Below are 20,025 nucleotides of genomic sequence, written 5' to 3'. Positions count from 1 at the left end.
TCTTTGGGCCCCTTGAGGGTGGTCTTTCCCCAAAATTCGACTTTCTGCACATTGGCCACAAAGTTTCAATCACACTGTGCGTGCGCACCGCACGTGGTATTTTGTGGAAGAGCCACACTCAAGGGGCCAAAGAGCTGCATGTGGCTCGCAAGCCACAGTTTGCCGATCACTGGCCTAGAGGAAGGGATGCCCAGAGGGGCCACCTTCTCCTAGTTCTCACAAAGTTCTCCAGCAGAGGCCCTGTGTGCGGACCTACAGAGATGATAAGGGTCACCCCAGAGTTTTCCATCACTATCTATCCAGGGGTGAGGAATGTCTGGCCCTCGAAACCATTTGGTCAGGCCCTGCCAAGGCATCAAGAGTGAGTTAATTAAATGGCTGACCAAATATAGCAGGCTAATTTTTAAGTTGATAATTTTGTATGACCTACAAATGATGTTATAAATATCCGAATGGCCCTTGGCAGAAAAAAGGTTCCCCACCCCTGATCTATGCCTGCCACCCTGTCCCGCGGCCCTGAGGCCTCCACAAAAGCCCCTGCTCCAGTCTCTGCACTGCCCCCTACCCAGTTCTCCCACCACCAGGAGCCCCTTGCAAAGGCCAGGTGGCCTCCTGCCACACCTCCCACCGTCTACCTTTGCTCCTGCTAGTCCTGATGCCATGAGTGTCTTTTCTCTGCCACTCCGCCAAGTTTGATAAACAATTGGTGTTCTTGGAGGAAGGGCTTCTTTTTGTCTTTTCTAAACTTTTGCTCTTCCTTGACTGAAACAAGACAAAAATGTCAGCCTTCACCTGTACCTACAGGTTCATATGAAACAACAGGGTGTGCAGTCTGATGCATGATAGTTCTCTTCTGCATTTTCATAGCCACTCCGGTCAAATGGTGCATCAAGAATACTGAGCCCCTACAACACCCAGCACTGCCCTTGGGTAGTATTGGAAGTTACAAAACAAAGTCAAGTCTAGATCCCCACCCCATGAGAGAGCTCAAGGGTAAAAGACTAAGGAAACATGCTTCAGAGTACGCAAGTCAAATCCTGATATCCCACCATTAGTACAAGCAGTGCCCCTAACAAAGATATTTTTATGTTCCACTCCAGTAGCTGACCTCATTTCCTTGGGTTCTTCATAGAATCTCCAAGCTAGAAAGAACCTTATCTGATACAACTATATTCCAGAACAATAAACAAAACTGAATCTTATTTACTAAAATGTATTGTAGTGATATTGGACTTTCCGTATGTGTTGGGGAAGAAGGAAAGAAGGAGGGATATGCTGTGTCCATGACCAAAGATAACTGTACCAGTGCAGTCAACAATTCTATCATCTCTTCCTAAATTCCCCTGTAACTCCTATCCCCAAGCTCTCTACCAAACCACAAACCTCCCGCCTCCACCTTCCCCACCTATAAAGGATGAGCTCATGTCCCATATTACTAAATCTGTCCCACTCCATCCTACTTAGCTCAGATCCTTCTCCAAGTCTTCCTCTTCCTCAGGCTCACGTTATGAAAAGAACATTCAAAGACCCTTCATAATGTGACTTCAGCCCCAACTTTGCAACCTCAGCTCCACAAATTCTAGTCAACAAGACCATTCGCCATGCACTCTCTGTGCTTTATGCTTTCCTGTGCCTGCACCTTTGCTTAGCCCATCTCATTAATCATTACTCAGTAATCCTTTCCTCCAACCTCCATCTCCTCTAGTCTCACTCATCCTTGAAAGCCTGGGTCAAATGCCACCTGCTCCAAAAAGCCTCCATCCACCCAAATGTAACCTCTCCCTCTCCTTGTCCCATTCCTACTCCCCCTCCACACACACACACTCCCTTTCTCTCTTGCAAACTCCATGGGTACTTACATGGCCAGGTATTACAGTGATGAATGTACTTCTCAATGACCCCAGACTACAGGGGACAGAAGTAGGTCCTGGCTGTACCCACAGCTTTCAGCACTGTGCCCTTTTCACTAAATGCCAGTTGTTTGTATAACAAAGAGAGACAAGAAATGGAAGAATGAAGGGAAAGGTGTTGAACCACAGAACTACAGGCTAAGTCTGGATGGGGACCTCAGAAGATGCCTAACCCAGATGGGGAAGGTGTAAGGATGAGTAGAACTCTACCAGGCCTTTCAGCTCAGAGCCAAATGGCCAACGGCCTCATGGCTTAGGCCTGTGTCTGTCCCACTCAGGGTGCAGAGGTGTCGGCCTGGGCTCCTTCCACAGCATGGACCATGCCCAGGAGTAGAAAGAACCTGAGCCTCATCTACCCGTCAGGGCTCCCCACAGCAGGGAAGGCCCAGATCCTAAACACCCCTCCCTGATTCTCAGGCTCAGACGCCATCTGCTGGCCAAGGTCAGCACCGCACCTGGACCCGAAGCCCCAAGGGCAGTCAGGAGACCAAGCCTGAGGCCATCCCCAAGCCACTCCAGACCCAGGTCACTTTTGAGGCTGCAGAAACGACCCCACCTCCTAGAGTTCAGGCTCCTGATTGCTTCCCAGGACCTGTCCTTCCAAACGTAAGCCTAGCATTCAAAAGAAAAAGTAAAAAGTAAGATTCTTTCTGGTAACACTAGCTGAGAAACTTCTAAGACACACACACACAAACACATAGAAAACTGATTTCCAAAAGGATTTCTGCCAGACAGTTTTGTTACATAGAAGACAAAGCACTGGCCTGGGTATCAGAAGATCTGAGGTCTTGCTATGGCTCACAGGCCCCTCCCTTAGCTCTGTGGTTCCTGCCCCCCAGCCACACACTTCCTGCCCACGCCAATCCTTGTGCCAGGATGGTATCCCCTCACTTGCCCTCACCTCTACACTGCTCACACTGGCTGAAGCCCAGGGACTTGGACTGATCCAGAACCGACTGTAAATCACACAACTTCACTCTCACCCCCCACTCCCATGTGTGGACACCTCTCAGGGCCAGCCCTATCCGCCTGGGACAGGGAGTGGTCTGAGAACACTAGTGACCCTTTAAGGTCGCTGCTAATGGGAGGGTCCCAAGAGGCATAGCTGTGACCAACCAGCCCAGGCTGGAATATACCAGCCTAGAGCCACCCGTCCCTCTTTCCAGTCTGAGATCTAGGGATGCTACGCTGTCTTTGAGTTCCAGGTAACCTCAGAGCTCATCCAAGGACTCCAGATCAGCTTCCGTTAACCACACTCCTGAAACCAGGGAGGAAATGGACCTTCCCACTGAGGGTCCCAGGGCAGTCATGGAGCCCAGGGTCAGAGGGGCTGCTTAAACATCTTCCTGGGAGGAGAGCTGCTCCCTGAGAAGTGTCACAGGAGGGACTGAGGAGGAGGGAAATGCAAAGTGAGTGACTTTCCCCGCCCTCCACCCCCACACCCACCTACCCTGCTCCCCGCACAGCCCCTTTCCCCTCCCTCCACCCACAGACTGAGAAAGTGTGTCACAGGGAACAAATGCCATCTTCCCGGGTGGGAGGAGGAGGAGGAATGGGAGGGAAGCCTTAGATTGTGTGCCTGTGGGGGCCGGGGTAAGAAACCAGAGGTTTCTGAGCTTCCCAGCTGTGAGGGACGCCCCCACAGAACCGTGACCTTGTCATCAGCTGCCCTCTCTCAGAGGGCTCAAGACAACCCATGGGGCAGAGCCACAGGCCACCACACTCAGGACTACTTGGCCAGGTGGCCTGGAGAAGAGGCCCTGAAGATGCAGGTGAAATCTTCCAACCCCAAACATCCTTTGGCCGGCTGGGTGGGTCCACCATGACTGCTGACACCCCAAACTTCTCATCTCGCTTCATCATGGCTTAGAGAGAGCCACTGACCTGCTCTAGCCTCCCTCCTGTCCCTCGTTCATCCATTGGTTTATTAAACAAACGATAGCACCTACTATATACCAGATACTGTTCTGGGGCTGTAGGTACAGGGTAAAAGGACCATCAGGGTCTTTATCCACAGACAAGTCAACCTCCAAGGGTTAATCTGCTAGCTTTCCTCCCTCGCAGCCACCCGCACGGAGCTGCCACATGCCAGCAATGATGCTCTTCACACTGTTATTACAGTGATTTATTTAGTTTTAATTTGGGGGTGAATCTCGTGCTATAGGAAGCAGGAAGCCAAGAGTCTTGGCAAGAAGCAAAGCCATGCATGAGCCTGCACGGTGCCAATCCTGTCCCCTCTGCCAGGGGTCCCTCCATCCTAACCCTGCTCCTCCCAGCCTGCAGTCTGCTCCTGACCCCAGCCCTAAATTGGGGTTCACCTTCGCTCAATCTCCCCCATGTTCCTCAGTGGGAAAGAAATCCAAAAGGTTTCTATGCTCCCCCTCCTGTGTGATCCAGGCCCCCTCTAGGCCAGTGGGACCTCTTTGGCTGGATGCTGGGCATCCGATACCAGCTCTACATTCAGGGACAAATAGCCAGCCAGCTCCATGCAGACCAAAGAAATGGAACAGGTGGTCTTTATGAAGCCTCTGCCCTGACTCTCCATCCCGAGAAGCTGTCCCTCATTCGTCCAATGATTCATTAAACAAACACTGGCACCTACTGTAAATACAGAGTAAAAGGACCATAAGAATATTCTCCCCAAAGACTTTAGTGCCTGCAGTGGAACCTCCTAGATATAACTAACCAAGCCACAAGGTGCATGAGTAAAGGAAGCAACGTTGTGCAGAGATCACAGACGATTTCACAGGAGAGCTGGGCTTTGGTCAGGACACTCAGCACTGTGCCTGGCATTTGGCAGATGGGTGGATAGATGGATGAATGGTCTAGAAATACAAGGACTCCCTTGACAGGGAGAGGATGGGGTAAGACATTGCAGGCAGACAGAAGACCATGCATAGGCACTGAGGGCTAAGGGTACACGGTGGGTGTGAGTAGTAACTAGCATTTGTCAAGCACTTGCTCCAGGTCAGGGATGGCACAAACGCACTTTATAGTCATTATCACGTCTAATCCTCACAACAACACTATGAGAACATACTCTCCCATCTTGCAGATGAGGAAAGTGAGGAGCCAGATAAATAATTTGTGCATGGTCCACACTCCTGGCTCTAGAGCCCAAACTCTAAAGCCACTGTGCCTGACCCAGACTTAGTCATGAAACGGATGGGCAAGTTAAAGTGGATGGGGTGGACCTGGCAAATGGGAGGCATCAAAGGCTGTAAACTCATCTCAGGAAAGGTATTAGCTGCTCAGGGCTTGACTTTAAGATTATTTTGCTCAGAAAAAAATTCTAGAAGACCCAAAGGATTCTCTATCAAAGAGGAGAATTGCAAATAGAGTAATAGGTGAGGGCAGAGAGGAAGTTTTTTTAGTAGAGATAGCTGAGGTACCCTCAGATTATAGCACACAATTTGTAGGGCTGGGCCTGACCCACAGCTCAGCAACCTGCAGACAGCTACTCAAGCCCCTCCCTGTCCCCTGAAGCAAGACAACCAGAACAGGCCAGCGAGGGCCCATGTCACTGTGCCCAGTTCAGGGTCCACACATCCTGCAGATCACTAGCATAAGTCCAAGATCTGAGCTGTGGACAGAGGGACCCTTTGCCCCTTTCTCTGTTGCTCTAAGTGTCAGAATAAAGATCAGAAAAGTGAGGTTTGAGGAGGCAGGTTTTAGGCCTTAGGAGGAAGAACTTTTATAATTAGAGATGACTAACAAAAGAAGAGACCACCGAGGGCAGCAGATGAGAGAATGAGCTTCCCATCACTAGAGGTAATCTAGCAGAGGCTGATGGCTGCCTGCCACAGATGTTCCGGGAAAGCCAATGCACCGAATGATTTGGACAGCCCGCTGACAGGATTAGAGAGCAGTATGCTGGAATCACATATTAAAGTGCCCTTGGACATTTTACCTTAGCACCTAAGCCTCCATCCCTCTTCTGCAAAATGGGGTTAATGGCAGTACCTACTGCATATGTTTGCGTGAGAATTAAGTGAGACAGTACATGGAATGAACACAGCACAGGTGTCGGCACATGAGAAACCCTCAATACTTGATAGATACTACTAGGTTGAACCAATCATATTAGGTTGCAGTAGAATATCATTCCTTTCATATGGTCCAACTAATATCTTTTACTGAGAAACACTGGTTCCTTCTAACCTCTTTGATCTGAGCACTGAAAGCTGCGTGAAGTGTGGTTCTGCACTAGTAGTGGGTCCTCAGCACCTGGCAGCGAGAATCTACCAGGGCCTTTTCAAAAGCATACCGTCCCAGGGCCCAGCCCTCCTGGCAGAGGCAGGTACCTCCTTGCCCAGGTCCTCGCGGATGACCTGGCTGACCTCTTGCATGCTGCTCTTCGGGGCCTGGCTGTGCAGCACCTTCAGTGTGCTGGTGTACTCCTGAGGCAGCAGGTAGTCCAAGGCTGCCAGGTGCTGGCCCACCTTGATGAAGGTGCCCCGGTTGGCACAGCAGAGCTCACAGAGACGCCGGGCAGAACGGAGGTGCACCTGCAGGGAGACAGGCCAAGACCAGAGAGGTGTGAGTGCACCCTGTCCAGTGGGCATCGACCCTCTGCCCCTCTGCTTGGAAACCCTGATTTACCCTCAGAACACACACACACACACACACACAGACACACACACACACACACACACACACACACACACACACACCTTCATTCACCTCTTCTCTCAGTGTTCTCCTTCAGTCATGGTACCCAGAACAGTCTATTGCAACCTCATACCAAGGCTGGCCTTCTCATATGGCCAGATGCTTCCAATCTCCTTTCCAACAAACTTACCTGGTCTGGACCCCACTCCCTCAGAAATGAGTGTTTGTTCAAGGCTTCTAACCAAATCTCATCTACTAATGATTCATTCAAGGGTACATCGAGTTAGTACATGCCCTTGACGGGAATCGAACCTGGGACCCCTCAGTCTGCAGTCCGACGCTCTATCCACTGAGCCAAACCATCTAGGGCTCTCTTCGTTCTTATAGCAGCTCAGGGAGGCAGGTATGGGTATCTTTAAAGATATGAAACTCAGATGGTTTGCTTATCAAGAAGTAGCTAATAATTTTTTTTAAGTCTAGAAAACACTCCAAACCTAGAGCTCTTTCAACTCAGCAAACTTTTGCAGTGATCTCATATTAACTGGAGCAAAAAGTGTCCTGGCACATGGAGCAGGCCGTTGGGCAGGCTGTCTAGGACAGGGCAGCCTTAACTTGCGGCCTGATGCCCATCTGTCCTTCCAGTGCTGGGAGGTGGGTATCAGCCCCAGGGTGTGCATCCCCAGTCATCACCCAGCTCAGCTGAGGGTCTGGGAGCTCTGAGGGCCCTGCCTTCCTGGAGCTACAGCTTCTGAGGTATGGTGGGCCCATGAGCACACAGTGAAGGCAAGGGAGTCCAGTGCCCTGTGGGAACCCTGTACCTCTTCTGCCCATGAAGTCAACCAAGAGAGGGTGACCATCTATGATGGACTCACCCTCTCTTAAGTACTATGAAAGATGCTGACATAATTAAGTACATATTGGAGGCAATGAACCACATGAAGAGTTAAATAACAGTAGGCAACAAACATGGAAGAAATGTTGAAAAATCCCATATAATTAGTTGCCAAGTGAACTACACAGAAAACTATTACTTTAGAAATTACGAAGAGAATAGTATAGCCTTGAACATCCTCATCCCAGCAGCCAGAAAGCCTATCTGCCCCCTCCCACTACAACAGAGCAGATGCCACAGACTCCAGGCAGAGGCAAGACATCCTTAAGCCCTGAGGGACCCCCACTGCTGGTTCTGCTGGACACCTCTGCCTCCCAGCCCAAGGTACTCCCAGGGAAACCTGTGCACATGACTCCATTCCCCTGGGCAGAATCCTCCAGCCTTGATGTGGATACTAATCCAAGCTGGGCCATGGAGGAGCTTCTTTCCCAGATAGGAGATTATAGGGAAAAGAGAATTAAGGATTGACAGCACACTCTACATGAATTAAAGGATTGTGAGGGATGGGATAGACTCTCTCTTTTTTATATATATATTTTTATTGACTTCTTAGACACAGAGGAAGAGAGAGGAGAGAGAAAGAAAGATGGATGTGAGAGTAAAACATCGATAGACTGCCTCCTGCACACCCCCGCCTGGGGATCGAGCTGGCAACCCGGGCATGTGCCCTGACCAGGAATCGAACTGGCAACCTTTTGGTGCATGGGACAATGCCCAACCAACTGAGCCACACTGGCCAGGGCTCTATTTTAAGAATTTGAGCATATGCCCTGACCGAGTTGCGGTTGATCCCCAGTAGGGGGCATACAGGAGGCAACCGATGGATGATTCCCTCTCATCATTGATGTTTCTATCTCCCTCTCCCTCTCCCTTTCTCACTCTGGAATCAATAAAAACATATTAAAAGAATTTGGAACATAAGGTCAGTAGTGCGATGGCTGGCCAAGGCCACACTCAAACCCTTGTTCTAAGGAAGCAACAAAGAAGGTTAATACAGTCAAACATGGAACTGGGCACATCCTCACAATACAAGGGTCCAGGCTGCTATAAACAAACCAGAGGCCTGCGGGATTGGGCTGAAACCAGCTCTCCGACATCCCCCAAGGGGTCCCAGATTGTGAGAGGGCGCAGGCCAGGTGAGGGACCCCACCAGTGCACAACTGAGTCTGGGAAGGGATGCAGGAGGTTGGCCAGCTGGGGAGGAACCACGGGAGGGCTCCAAGGCGTGTCCAGCCCATCTCACTCAGTCCCAATAGGCCAGACCCCAGCAGGAAGCTAACTTACCAGTTGGAGCATCTGCCCCCTGGTGGTCAGTACACGTCATAGTGACTGGTCGACTGGTTGACTGTCTGCCCCCTGGTGGTCAGTGCACGGTCAACTGCCTGTCCCCTGGGGGTCAGTGCACATTATAGTGAGCGGTTGAGTGGCCTTAGCACATCATTAGCATATTACGCTTTGATTGGTTGAACAGCTGACTGGTTGACCGGACACTTCGCATATTAGGCTTTTATTATATAGGATGACTTTTTGCAGCTCAAGTAATTGTCCCCCAATTCCAACCCAGCGAAGGAGAGGTCACATTATTCAACAGCAGAATATGAGGTGGCCAGAAAGGCATCCACAACCCATTAATTCTAAAGCAAGGTGTGACCAGAGCCCAGGTCCAGCCAGACGCTCCGGTGAGGCTGCCCTGGCACCCAGCAGCCACCCCCCACCCTAAGGAGGCCCACTCAGCCCCCACTCAAAGCTGTTCCAGGGTCAATACCAAATGGAACAGAGGATTGGAAAATAGGGTAAGGACACACCCCCTGTTTCCTCCCCTTGCAGTAAAGACATCAACCATTGTGCACTCACTGGGACTTACAGCAGGCTGAGTGCTGTGCCCTCTACCAGAGGGGAGACCCGACAGACATGTGGCAGTGGGATCCACCGTGGGAGCTCACGGATGGAAGGCCCAAAAAGGCTGGAATCTGAGGAAAAGCTTGGCTACCGGCAGGAGAAGCAGGGTATGTGCCACTCATGAACAGATGCCTCTCAGCTCCAAATCAACCCTCTTTGCCCTGAACTGTGACATTGGAGCAGGACCCTGTGTCATTTCTCCTGTCAGATGATGGCTTTTGGGCTTTGTCAACAGGGCTCTGGAGGGACAGTGGAGGCCACAACAGAGCAAGGATTCTCCCTTGCTGGTCCCAATGCGCCGTCTTCAGCACAAGAGCCAGCAGGTCAGTGGCTTGGGAGTGCCCACTTCAGTGGCCCTCACAGACCAGCCATCCCCAATAAATTTCTCCACCTCGTGGGCCCCTCCCATGGAGCAGCTCAGACCCACACCCTCCAGCGAGTGTTCTGACTACCCAGCAGGCCTCTCCTACACATCAGCTCCAGCCAATTTCTCCGCCACCAGGCAGGCTGCCCCCATGGGCCACGCCTTCCACCTCTCCTCACCACCCAGGCAGCTCAGCTTTGCAGGTGGGAAGCCCTGGCTGAGTCTTCAGTTTTGTCCTGGTTCACTACCCCTCGGCCCTAGAGGGAGCAGCTGCTCTGTGCGTTTGCTACTCTGTACCCTTAGAATCTTCTTTTACTCCTTTTAGGAGTAAATTACCTTTTACTAGTTAATGATCCTTTTTATTAAATTTTCCCCAAATTATTGGCATGACTAGACTCTGGCTTATATAAAAGGTTAGCCCCTGAAACTGAATTTGAATAGATTAGGGTAAAAAAGGAGGGCATTTCAGAATGAGAGAACATAACCACGTGCATCTGTGTGTGTGTATTCATGTGTATGGTGTGTGCGTTTGTATGCATGTGTGCGGGTTTATATGCAAGGATCTGGGTGCATGCATGCATATGTGTGTGCATGTGTGTTTGTGTGCATTGTGCATGCATGTATGTGTGTTTGTGTATGTGTGTGCGTGTGTATTGAACACTTCTACCATTTTCTTTTGACGATGCACAACTGCCTTTGGCAGCCCTCAGAAAACATCAGTGTCATCCTGCCAAGCCTTCCCACCAGGGAACAGAGCCAGGGTTCTGCTGCCCCTCATCTGTGGCATAAGACAGTCTCGGGTAGGGTGTCTCTTGACACAAAGTGATGGTCACCTTCAGGACCGTGTCTAGGTAATGCTCTGCGTGGGCCACCTCTGGTGACACAAGCCCAGCTTCCTGACAAGCCCAGTCTACTGACTCACCAGATACTTGGCACATCCGCCATTAGGGTAAATCATGTGTGTCCCCTGTTCGCTCTGTGTACCTCAGGGCAAGCCATGTGTCATAGTGTAGGTTGATGGTGACTATAGGTCTTACACTCACAAAGCCATCATCCATGGAAATGAGTCAGCATCTACTTGCTGCTCATATTTCAACTAAAGAGGTTCCAAAATCACCTTCAGCCAGCTTCTAAATAAACACACACAGTCACATGAGGGTGAGGGACACTGCCACTCACCAAAAAATTAAAATCTCTTTTAAGGCCAAAAGACACCATTCTGAGTACCAGAGCAGGCCCTCTGCTCTCCAGGGTCCTTTCCAGCTCCGGCTTCTGCAGCTTCACTGTCCTTTGGGATCAGAAGGCAGGTAACACTCGGAATTTTAAGAAACTACTGATTCAGTGCAACCCCCTCCCCTTTTCAGCATCATTTAATTTGGTACCTTAAAGGGCTAAGCCTGCTGGGAGCAGGAAACATACAGGCATTCTCTCCTACCCAGGACCCGGTCCCTGACCATGCAAGTGTGCTCAGTGAGAGGCACAGCTTCCAGGATCTCCCAATCTCTGCATCCCCTTGAATCTGGTCCTTCATACTACGCATCTCTCTGAGCACTTACACAGGCATACATACCAGGAGGGACATGCAGGTAAATGAAAGTCAGTTTATAACAGTTCCATTCAACAGAACATTGCAGCCACTAGCTACATGGCCACAGTGGCCACTGAGCACTTAAAATGTGGCTAGTACGACTGAGGAACTGAATTTTTCATTTTATTCAAATTTAAATCATTTACATTAAAATTGACACATGTGGCTAGTGGCTACCATATTGGACAGCTCAGGTTTATAAATCAATAACAACTATCATAAATAAATAGTCATTTTTTAAATTATTATTCATTTAAATTTTTAAAAAGTTACCCATTTCTCCCACCCTTGCCTCTTGCAACCTCCACATTGTTCTCTGTATCTGTAAGCTTGGTTTTGTTTTGTTTTGATTTGATTTGATTCTACACATAAAAGAGATCATACCGCATTTGTCTGTGTCTGACTTATTTCACTTAGCATAATGCCCTCACCATCCATGTTAGTGCAAATGGCAAGATTTCATTCTTTTTTATGGCTGAGTAATATTCCATTGTGTTTATGTACCACATTTTCTTTAACCATTTATCCATTCATGGACACTTAGGTTGTTTCCATATCTTGGCTATTATAAATAATCCTGCAATGAACATAGGGATATTCATACATGTTTTCAAATTAGAGTTGTAATTTTCTTCAGATAAATACCAAGAAATAAAATTGCTGGGTCATAGGTAGTTCTATTTTAAATTTTTTTAGGAACTCCATACTGTTTTCCATAGTGGTTGCACCAATTTACCTTCATACCAACAGTGCACAAGATGTCTCTTTTCTCCACATCCTCACCAACACTTGGATAATCATTTATTTAGTGCCCCATTCTAAGTACTACTTCTGGCTTGCAGTAAACATTCAAATATAGGTTGCAGTGGTTGTTATCACTTTTAAATCTGTACAATATCTCTGTAAAATGACCCTAATATGTATCTTTAAGGATGAAGAAATAATCCCAGAGAGGTTCAGTGGTATTCCCAAGGGCCCAGAGCCAGTATTTGGTGAATTACTGGTGTGCTCACCCAGGCGCCAGGAAGAGGCATCAGCTGAATTTCCCTGTGTACAAGCATTGTGGGGAGGCAAGGAAGTATAACCAGGGTCCTCACGGGCCAAGGGCTTACCATGTAGACTGAGAGGTGCACAAGCACCCATGGAACTAGAATCACCAATGGCAGGCAGGAAAGGTACTGCTGAGCTCTCCCAGGCCTGCCAGGTGCTGGGGAGGGCACCAGGGTGGCCATGGAACTTGAGTCAAGTCCAGGCGGCATAAAAGTCCAATGCAAGCTGGCGTTGGTCTTGAATACAATAGAGGGGATCATAAAACATAATGACTAATAGCTCTGGCTATGGAATCAAAAAGACCTGGGTTCAAATTCTGATTTCCTACTGACTTGCCATATAACCAGGGCCAAGTTGCTAAACCTTGGAGCCTCAGTTTCCTCATCAGTAAAAGGAAGAGAAAAGTGATAACTGTGTTGACCAAATGAAGCAATGCATAAAAAAAGCTTAGCACAGGCCCCAGCATATATATAATCAGTGCTCAATGAATGAATAGAGACAGAGGTGTGAGGGAATCTTGAAAGCTGAAATTTTAAAAAAAAAAAAAAAAAAAAAAAAAAAGAATTTGAGGCCCATCTACTCCCTGTACTTCGTTCAGTCGAACAAGTCTGGACCACAACCTAATAGACAGAAATAACAGTTAATTTCAACTGTGTCATTTAAATTGCAAAGCATCCGTGCATAAGAAGAGCTATAGAGGCCTATTCTAAATACACCAATTTCAGGTTCTCTTCCCCAAAGATCTCCCTATTTCTGCTACTACCCCAATACTGATCACCCATTTCCCCCTTAGACCTGAGTCCTGCCCTTACCCAGCACCTGGCTTCCCTGACTGGTTTGGGTGTGTCACTGCAGCGTACCCTCGCGGCAAGTCCCCTACTCCCCCATCCATCCCTGCCCAAAAAATAGCAGAAACAGCTGGCATGGTCTCCCTGCCCCTCCTCCAACTTCATTTTTACTCCCAGCTCAATAACTTGCCTTATGATTATCTCATTACCAATAACCTTGCTGTAATGAGTTTTAATCTGCCTTACGTTAATTAAAAACACTCTCATTAGTCAACTTGGTTTGGGGTTTGGGAGGGGACAGTGAATAGCTAATAAGATCAACTTACTGTTGATTAGTTATTGATTGAGAGGGATGAAGCAAAGGCCTAAGGAGGGCAATTCTTGACTTGTGTCTAAATCCCAAGAGCAAGGGTCTCGGCCCCCAACCTTGGCAGAAAGTTACCAAAGTCAGACTGAATCAACGGGGCTCCCCATCAGAATGGGGCAATATCCCCAATGGGATTTAGGGGTGAGTATGAACAGAGAGGAAAGAGACAGTCAGACACACATATATACATACCCCCCACACACAGGAAGAGTCAGCGAAGGAGAAGGTGACAGACAGATCCCAAAACAGAGAAGGACCTTTGATTAATTCTTCTAGTCAAAAACTCAAGGCCCGAAGGAAATACACTGAAATATTAACAGTGGCATCTCTGGGCTGTGAGATTACATGAGTATTTATTTTTCCTTCTTTATAGGTTTTTCAGTATTTTCCAAATTTCTTTAAATTAATGTATATTATATCAATAATGGGGGAGACTTTTTTTTTTAATCATCCCTTCTTCAACATCTTCTGGAAACAGAAAGTCCAGCTGATTTTTTTTTTCAGCTTTAAATGTACAAGACTCTGCCACACAGACTTTGGTGCAGAGGGAGGACTCCAGCACCTCCTCCCTAATTTTATAGGACACTATGATCCACATGTGTGTTTGCATCATGAACGTGAAATTGTAACTCCCCCCTCATCCCAAGAAATCAGTCCAGGTCTACCTGGAAGGTCTCTTTTCTGATGTCACCCTTTGCTTTAAATTTTCATTTAGGCAACAAAGTAAAATTCATCATGTCTTACGGGGAGGGGAGGAATAGGTTGCAGTTTCTAAATGTTTTGAAGGAGACCGACAACAAATTTAATCTCGCTCCATGGAGCGTCCTCTGTCTCTCTTCTTAGCTATATCCATAGGGTTCCTGGGAAGGTTAAATGAGGTACTCCAGGCAGCCAGAGCCGGCATTGCTGTGCTGTTGTAAGGGTACCGAGGACTTGTTTTAATGAGATACGGCAAGACAGACACAGAAACGGCTCTCACAAAGGAAGAAGTTTCACTCACAGTTCCCAGCAGCAGGAGGCTTGGCAGGCCATGCAGGGCCACATGAGGAAGCACTAGGGTTGGCCGAGAGTACAGGGAAGGAGGAGAAAATGTGGGCAAGAGCTTTCATTGTAGATTCCGTGGGAAAGAATCGGTGAGGGAGAGTAAGCAAGCTTAGGATGGACTAGATTGAATAACTGCTGTAGGCTTGGGAGCACAGGGCACGTCCCTAATTGTTTGGTACCTGGCCCTGGGTAGGTGGGGCAGGTGGACAGTGTCCCAGAGAATAACTACTCAATAAAGGAGATGGTTGGTGGCATGGGCTCTGAACTGGTTTGCCGGAAGCCGGTCCATCCTTGCTGCTTGACACAGTCGCTGCAGGAAAGAAACATCTGCACAGCATATGTTTCAATGGACCTGGCATATATAGCATATTGTTCTTAATATGTTTGCTCCCTTTAGCGCCATGTGTTTTAACCAAGGTCACCTCTCCGAGAAAGGTTGTTTCCCCAGGTGGGGATTTTTCCCTGAGGTTAGGGAGGGGATACAACCCCTTAATTAAGTGCCAGGCGGGTAGTTAAGCTACATAATCTTTACTCCCTGGAATGGAGATAAGAAACGCCCTAACCTTTGTAATAGAAATTGACAGGATTAAAATCGGCTGGTATAAATGCAGATGTAACAAGACAATAATCATCAGATCCTCATCAGTTCCTCAACACAACCTGATCAGATCCTCACCAGCTCCTCACCAGCTCCTAACCAGCTCCTAACCAGAACCTAGCCAGAGAACATGGCAAAAGATCCTGGACAGAACCTGGCTACAGAACTTCACTGGAGAACCTAGACAGAACATGGCAAAAGAACCTGGATAGAACCTGGCTAAAGAACCTGGTGACTGAACCTGGCTGGAGAACCTGGAGAACCTGGCTGGAGAACCTAGCAAGAGAACATGGCACCAGAACTTGGTTGGAGATCCTGACCAGAACTTCGCTGGAGATTCTGGAGGGAGAACCTCGCTATGCTGATGAACTGAACCCAGTTTCCATGTCATTCATTCTTCGCCGACTCCGTCCACACCTTTGGGGATCCCTGGACCCGTTGGGGTTGGACCCCAACACTGGTTGGTGTGCCTATGAAAGGCATGCTTTCAGGTGAGGTGCTTGCTCTCTCTAGGAATTAGTTCCTCCAATGTCAACAAAACCCCGATGTCAAAGGACCAAAAAAATACAGGGGGGAAAACAACATGATAAATACAATATTCTAGGTACACTCCCTCAGGGATCTCATTCAGGATAACGGTTGTAAATACTATCTACCCACTAACATCACACATGGGTAACTATACAAGAGGTTTTTTTTAATATTCTGTCTCTTCAAAGGTAATCACTTAAACAAAAATAAAACAATGTAATGTAGAGTTTATAATACATATAAAAGCAAAATGTATTGCATCATAAAGGCTGGGAAGAAAGAAAGTATACTATTGTAAGATTCTTATATTCTGTGAAGTAGTATAATGTCATTTGAATGTAGACAGTGACAAGTAAAAACTGTATGCTATAAACTAATATAATCACTAAAATAACAAAAAGAATTATAGCTCATAAGCTAAAACAAAGAGATGAAATGGGATCATTTTTCCTTACTGAGTAGTATTCCGTTGTATAACTATATCACAATTCATGTATTCATTTATCTGTTAAGTATAAATAAAGCTGTTATAAACATTCAGGTACATAAACATATGCTTTCATTTCTCATGAGTAAGTATTTAGGAATGTAATGATCAAACTATTTGATAGGTATATGTTTAACTTTTTAAGAAATTAAACAATTTTGTGAAGTGGCTGTACCATTTTAAATTCCCATCAACAGAGTATGAGAGTTCCTCCACATCCTCCCAATGCTTATAGAGTAAGTCTTTTTTGTTTTAGTCATTCTAACGCATGTGTAATGTTACTTCATTATGGTTTAAATTTATGTTTCCCTAAGAGTAATGATGTTAAGCATATTTTCATGTGCTTATTTCCCATCTGTATATTTTCTTTGGTGAAATGTCCATCCAAATCTTTTGTCCATTTTTTAATGGCTTGTTTGGTTTCTTATTATTAAGTTGTAGGAATTCTTTAAATTTCCATATACGAGTACTTTATTTAATATATGATTTGAAAATATTTTCTCCCAGTCTGCAGTTTGTCTTTCTTTTCATATATATAAATAAAATCTATCATTTAGAAATTTCTCCTAAGAAAATAATCCAAGACATGAAAAAGAGAATAGTACAGTAAATTGTGTAACAGTTACACAATGGCATATTAGGTAGCCATTTTAAATGAACACTATGTAGCAACATGTAAAAATGCTAATAACACGTTAAATGAGAAAAACAGTTCATTATATTAATAAAACATTATGGATATAATAGAAAAGGGTTAGAAGAGAGTATATCGAAATCATACTGTTTGAACTGGTAAAAGGCTAGGTAATTTTTCTTTTTTCTTTTTTTAAACATATTTTATTGATTTTTTACAGAGAGGAAGGGAGAAGGATAGAGAGTTAGAAACATTGATGAGAGAGAAACACCGATCAGCTGCCTCCTGCACACTCCCCACTGGGGATGTGCCCGCAACCAAGGTAGATGCCCTTGACCGGAATCGAACCTGGGACCCTTCAGTCCGCAGGCTGACGCTCTACCCACTGAGCCAAACCGGTTAGGGCTAGGTAATTTTTCTTGACTCTAATTTTTTTATAATAAAGTTATTGCTTTAGTTATTTTTATTTTTAAAATTGAGATATAATTCACATACCATTAAACTTACCATTTTTAAGTGTACAATTCAATAGTGGTTACTATACTCACTAAGTTGTGCGACTACACCACTATCTAATTCCAGAATATGTAGAGAGCGCCTGGGAAGGCACATGAGCATTTCTCTAATTATTGTCAGCTGAATCCAGTGGCCTTGGCAGAGCCACATCCTGGAAACACACCTTGCCAGAGGTAGGAATGTTGTCAGCTTGACCTTCAGCCCAGGTGCCAGGGGGTAGGTTTTGTTATCTAAATACAGCCAAGCACCAGGAATGAATACAACTCAGGCCCACCCAAGAATGCACATAATCTCCTTTGTCTTGACCTTTAGTAAAACTTCCTGGTTTTTGCTGTATAAAATAAACATGCTGTATTGGCTCTGGGACCCTGTCTCTCCATCAGAGGACAGTGTTCCCACCCAGTCCCAACTTTCCCTACTGTATTTGTGTCTCTTTCATTTTCTCAATCCCCCCTAGCCCCTACTTAGGAACCGGACCACTCTCTAGCCGTGCTGGACTCGGAAAATAGAGAAATATTTACAAGAATACATAAACTGTTAATTTTAAATCAATTATAGTATTTTAGACACATTTTATATAAATATCCATCTTGAGTCTTTTAAACAAAAGATTCCTGTCTTCATCCAATTTCTATGTGTTCATTAATAGATGATAAAGGCTGTGAATGCCCACGTACGTATGTTTCCTATCATCTTACATTTTACTAACACCCAAGTTCAGTTAATAATTTCATATTAAAATGAGAATCAAACTTAAGTTGCCAAATGACTTGTCAGCATAATACAAGTATAAATAGGTCCCTGATTTGTAATTTTCACATACTCTTCTCCATAATCACTAGTTTCTATTTGAATTGTTGGCTCACTGTACCAGCATACGATATAAGCTGCTGGGAACAAATCTTGCTCATCAGACACTGTGATCATGGTCCCCAGTAGTAAATTCACAGTCACTTACAGTGCATGAAACCTTGGACACACATTATCTCACCTGATCCAGGCAAGAGCCTTGAAGTGGGTACTATCATTCTCCCCACTGCACAGATGCAGGAATTGAGGCTCCAAAAAGTTAGGGGCCTTGCCAGGGTTATTCGGCCAATAAGTAGTAGATACAGGGTTTGAGTCATTATCTTCTGATTCCAAAACCTGTCCCTTTCTACTAAAATCTGCTGCCCCTCCAAACACACTGTTAAGCATTCCTCATGAACTCAAAGAAAAAAATCCAGGCAGCCAGTGCTTGCTATGGGCCCACCGTGTTGCCCTCCCCACACGCTCACAACCCCCACTCCTGCCCCAGCTGAGCCTCAGCTATATCCAACAGCTGGGCCACACGGCCGCCATGGCGCCTGGCCATGTCTGGCCTCCCAGGAGCTGTTCCAATAAACCAGCTAACAGCATGGAGATTAGGAACAAATTCATGAACATACAGAGGCCTGGAAAGCACCACTTGCACAAACAAACTAAGATCAGAGAACCACTGGAAGTGAGGGAGGCCCAGGAGGCATAGGGCCTCCCACTGCAAACACTGGACAAGACCACAGACCATGAGGCCCAAGGAGGCAGGTCAGGAAGGGACAGGGCACTGGTCACAGTGGAAAACAAAACAGCTTTCAGTGATAACCCCCAAAAGTCCCCACTGCCTTCGGTATGACATTCAACTCCTACCAGGCCCCCCATGATGCAACCCAGGCACCCTCCTACCTCGTATCTTACCTCCCCACTCACTCACTATCCACCCGCCCCCCCACCTCCTACCCCTAGTAATCAGTCACCTCCTGTGCCATCCTCTGCCCCCCACCCACTTTGCACAGGAAGATCCACAATCTCACCACTCTCTTGCCTTCTCACCTGTCAAAACCCTCTTCAACAAGGACCCAGGCCTCCCTTCCCACCCCTCCCCTCTTCCTAACCCCAGATGGCCCATTCTCCTCTCCTCCCCCCCCCCCCCCCCCCACTCATCTCCCTCTCACAGGGGAAGCTACTGCCTCCCCCCATCCCAGAACTAACAGCAGAGCCAGGAGTTCCACCCTGTGTGGGTCTCAATCCTCCCTTTATTTGAGCCTCCCTTGGAAATAACGGGGCTCCAGCCCATGCCACAGCTCTGGGGCTATGTTCATCTGCTCTGCTCTGGCTCAGCCAATGGAAAGCAGGGAAGCAACCCCAGACATGGCCATGGTGCAACCGAACTGTGACCCAAAGTGTGAGCAAGTCAAACAATGCAAGGGATGGCCACTCATCCTGCAGGAGTCAGCTCAAAGTCCCTTTCCCCCTGGTCCACAGGAGAGGTGGGCATAAGAGGATGGAGCTGGCACCAGCTGGGCATTGGTACCCAGTCTCCAAACTAGGTCAGGGGTGGGAGGTACACAATGGCTTAGGAGTTCAGCGACAGTATCAGGGAAGATGCTACAATGATGTTCCCGTCAGAGGAGAGACCAGTCAAAATGGCCCCCAAGGCCCTTTCGGCAGCTGGTCCTTGGGGAGTCACAGCAGGCCTCCAGGGCTGCATCGCACGCTCCAAACCAAGACAAATTTCTGTGGAGCATGAAGTGTATCAACAAAAGCTGCCCCAGAAGTGCAGGCATTTACTGACCCAGCACCATTTCACACTTGGCTATTATACTGTGAGAGTCGTCGTCATCACCAAACTACAATTCCAGGAGCACTTCAAACCCAGAAGTCCCATAGCATTCCATAGGGAACGCAGAGAAGTGGGTGTTGAGTGGTAACTCTGAAGGACACTGAGAGG

At 47.1% G+C, this 20,025-nt stretch overlaps 1 protein-coding gene across 4 annotated transcripts in view; it reads right to left on the bottom strand.

Moving 5' to 3' along the window:
* The window catches only part of ADCK1 (aarF domain containing kinase 1), a 108,618-nt gene that overhangs the window by 62,715 nt on the left and 25,878 nt on the right, over nucleotides 1–20,025 (bottom strand). For 3 of the 4 annotated variants that reach the window (XM_006086962.3, XM_023752493.1, XM_014454231.1), the window contains exon 4: nucleotides 6,215–6,418. In XM_006086962.3, coding sequence (XP_006087024.1) covers nucleotides 6,215–6,418 — 204 coding nt within the window. The remainder of the gene's footprint in view (nucleotides 1–6,214; nucleotides 6,419–20,025) is intronic. The other variant, XM_023752492.1, reaches the window with a different exon arrangement.

Source organism: Myotis lucifugus, unplaced genomic scaffold, assembly GCF_000147115.1.
Source record: "Myotis lucifugus unplaced genomic scaffold, Myoluc2.0 scaffold_34, whole genome shotgun sequence".
In the NCBI taxonomy this organism is placed as follows: Eukaryota; Metazoa; Chordata; class Mammalia; order Chiroptera; family Vespertilionidae; genus Myotis; species Myotis lucifugus.
The sequence above is the reverse complement of the archived record's forward strand: the minus strand, read 5'-3'. Positions and strand labels throughout refer to the sequence as shown.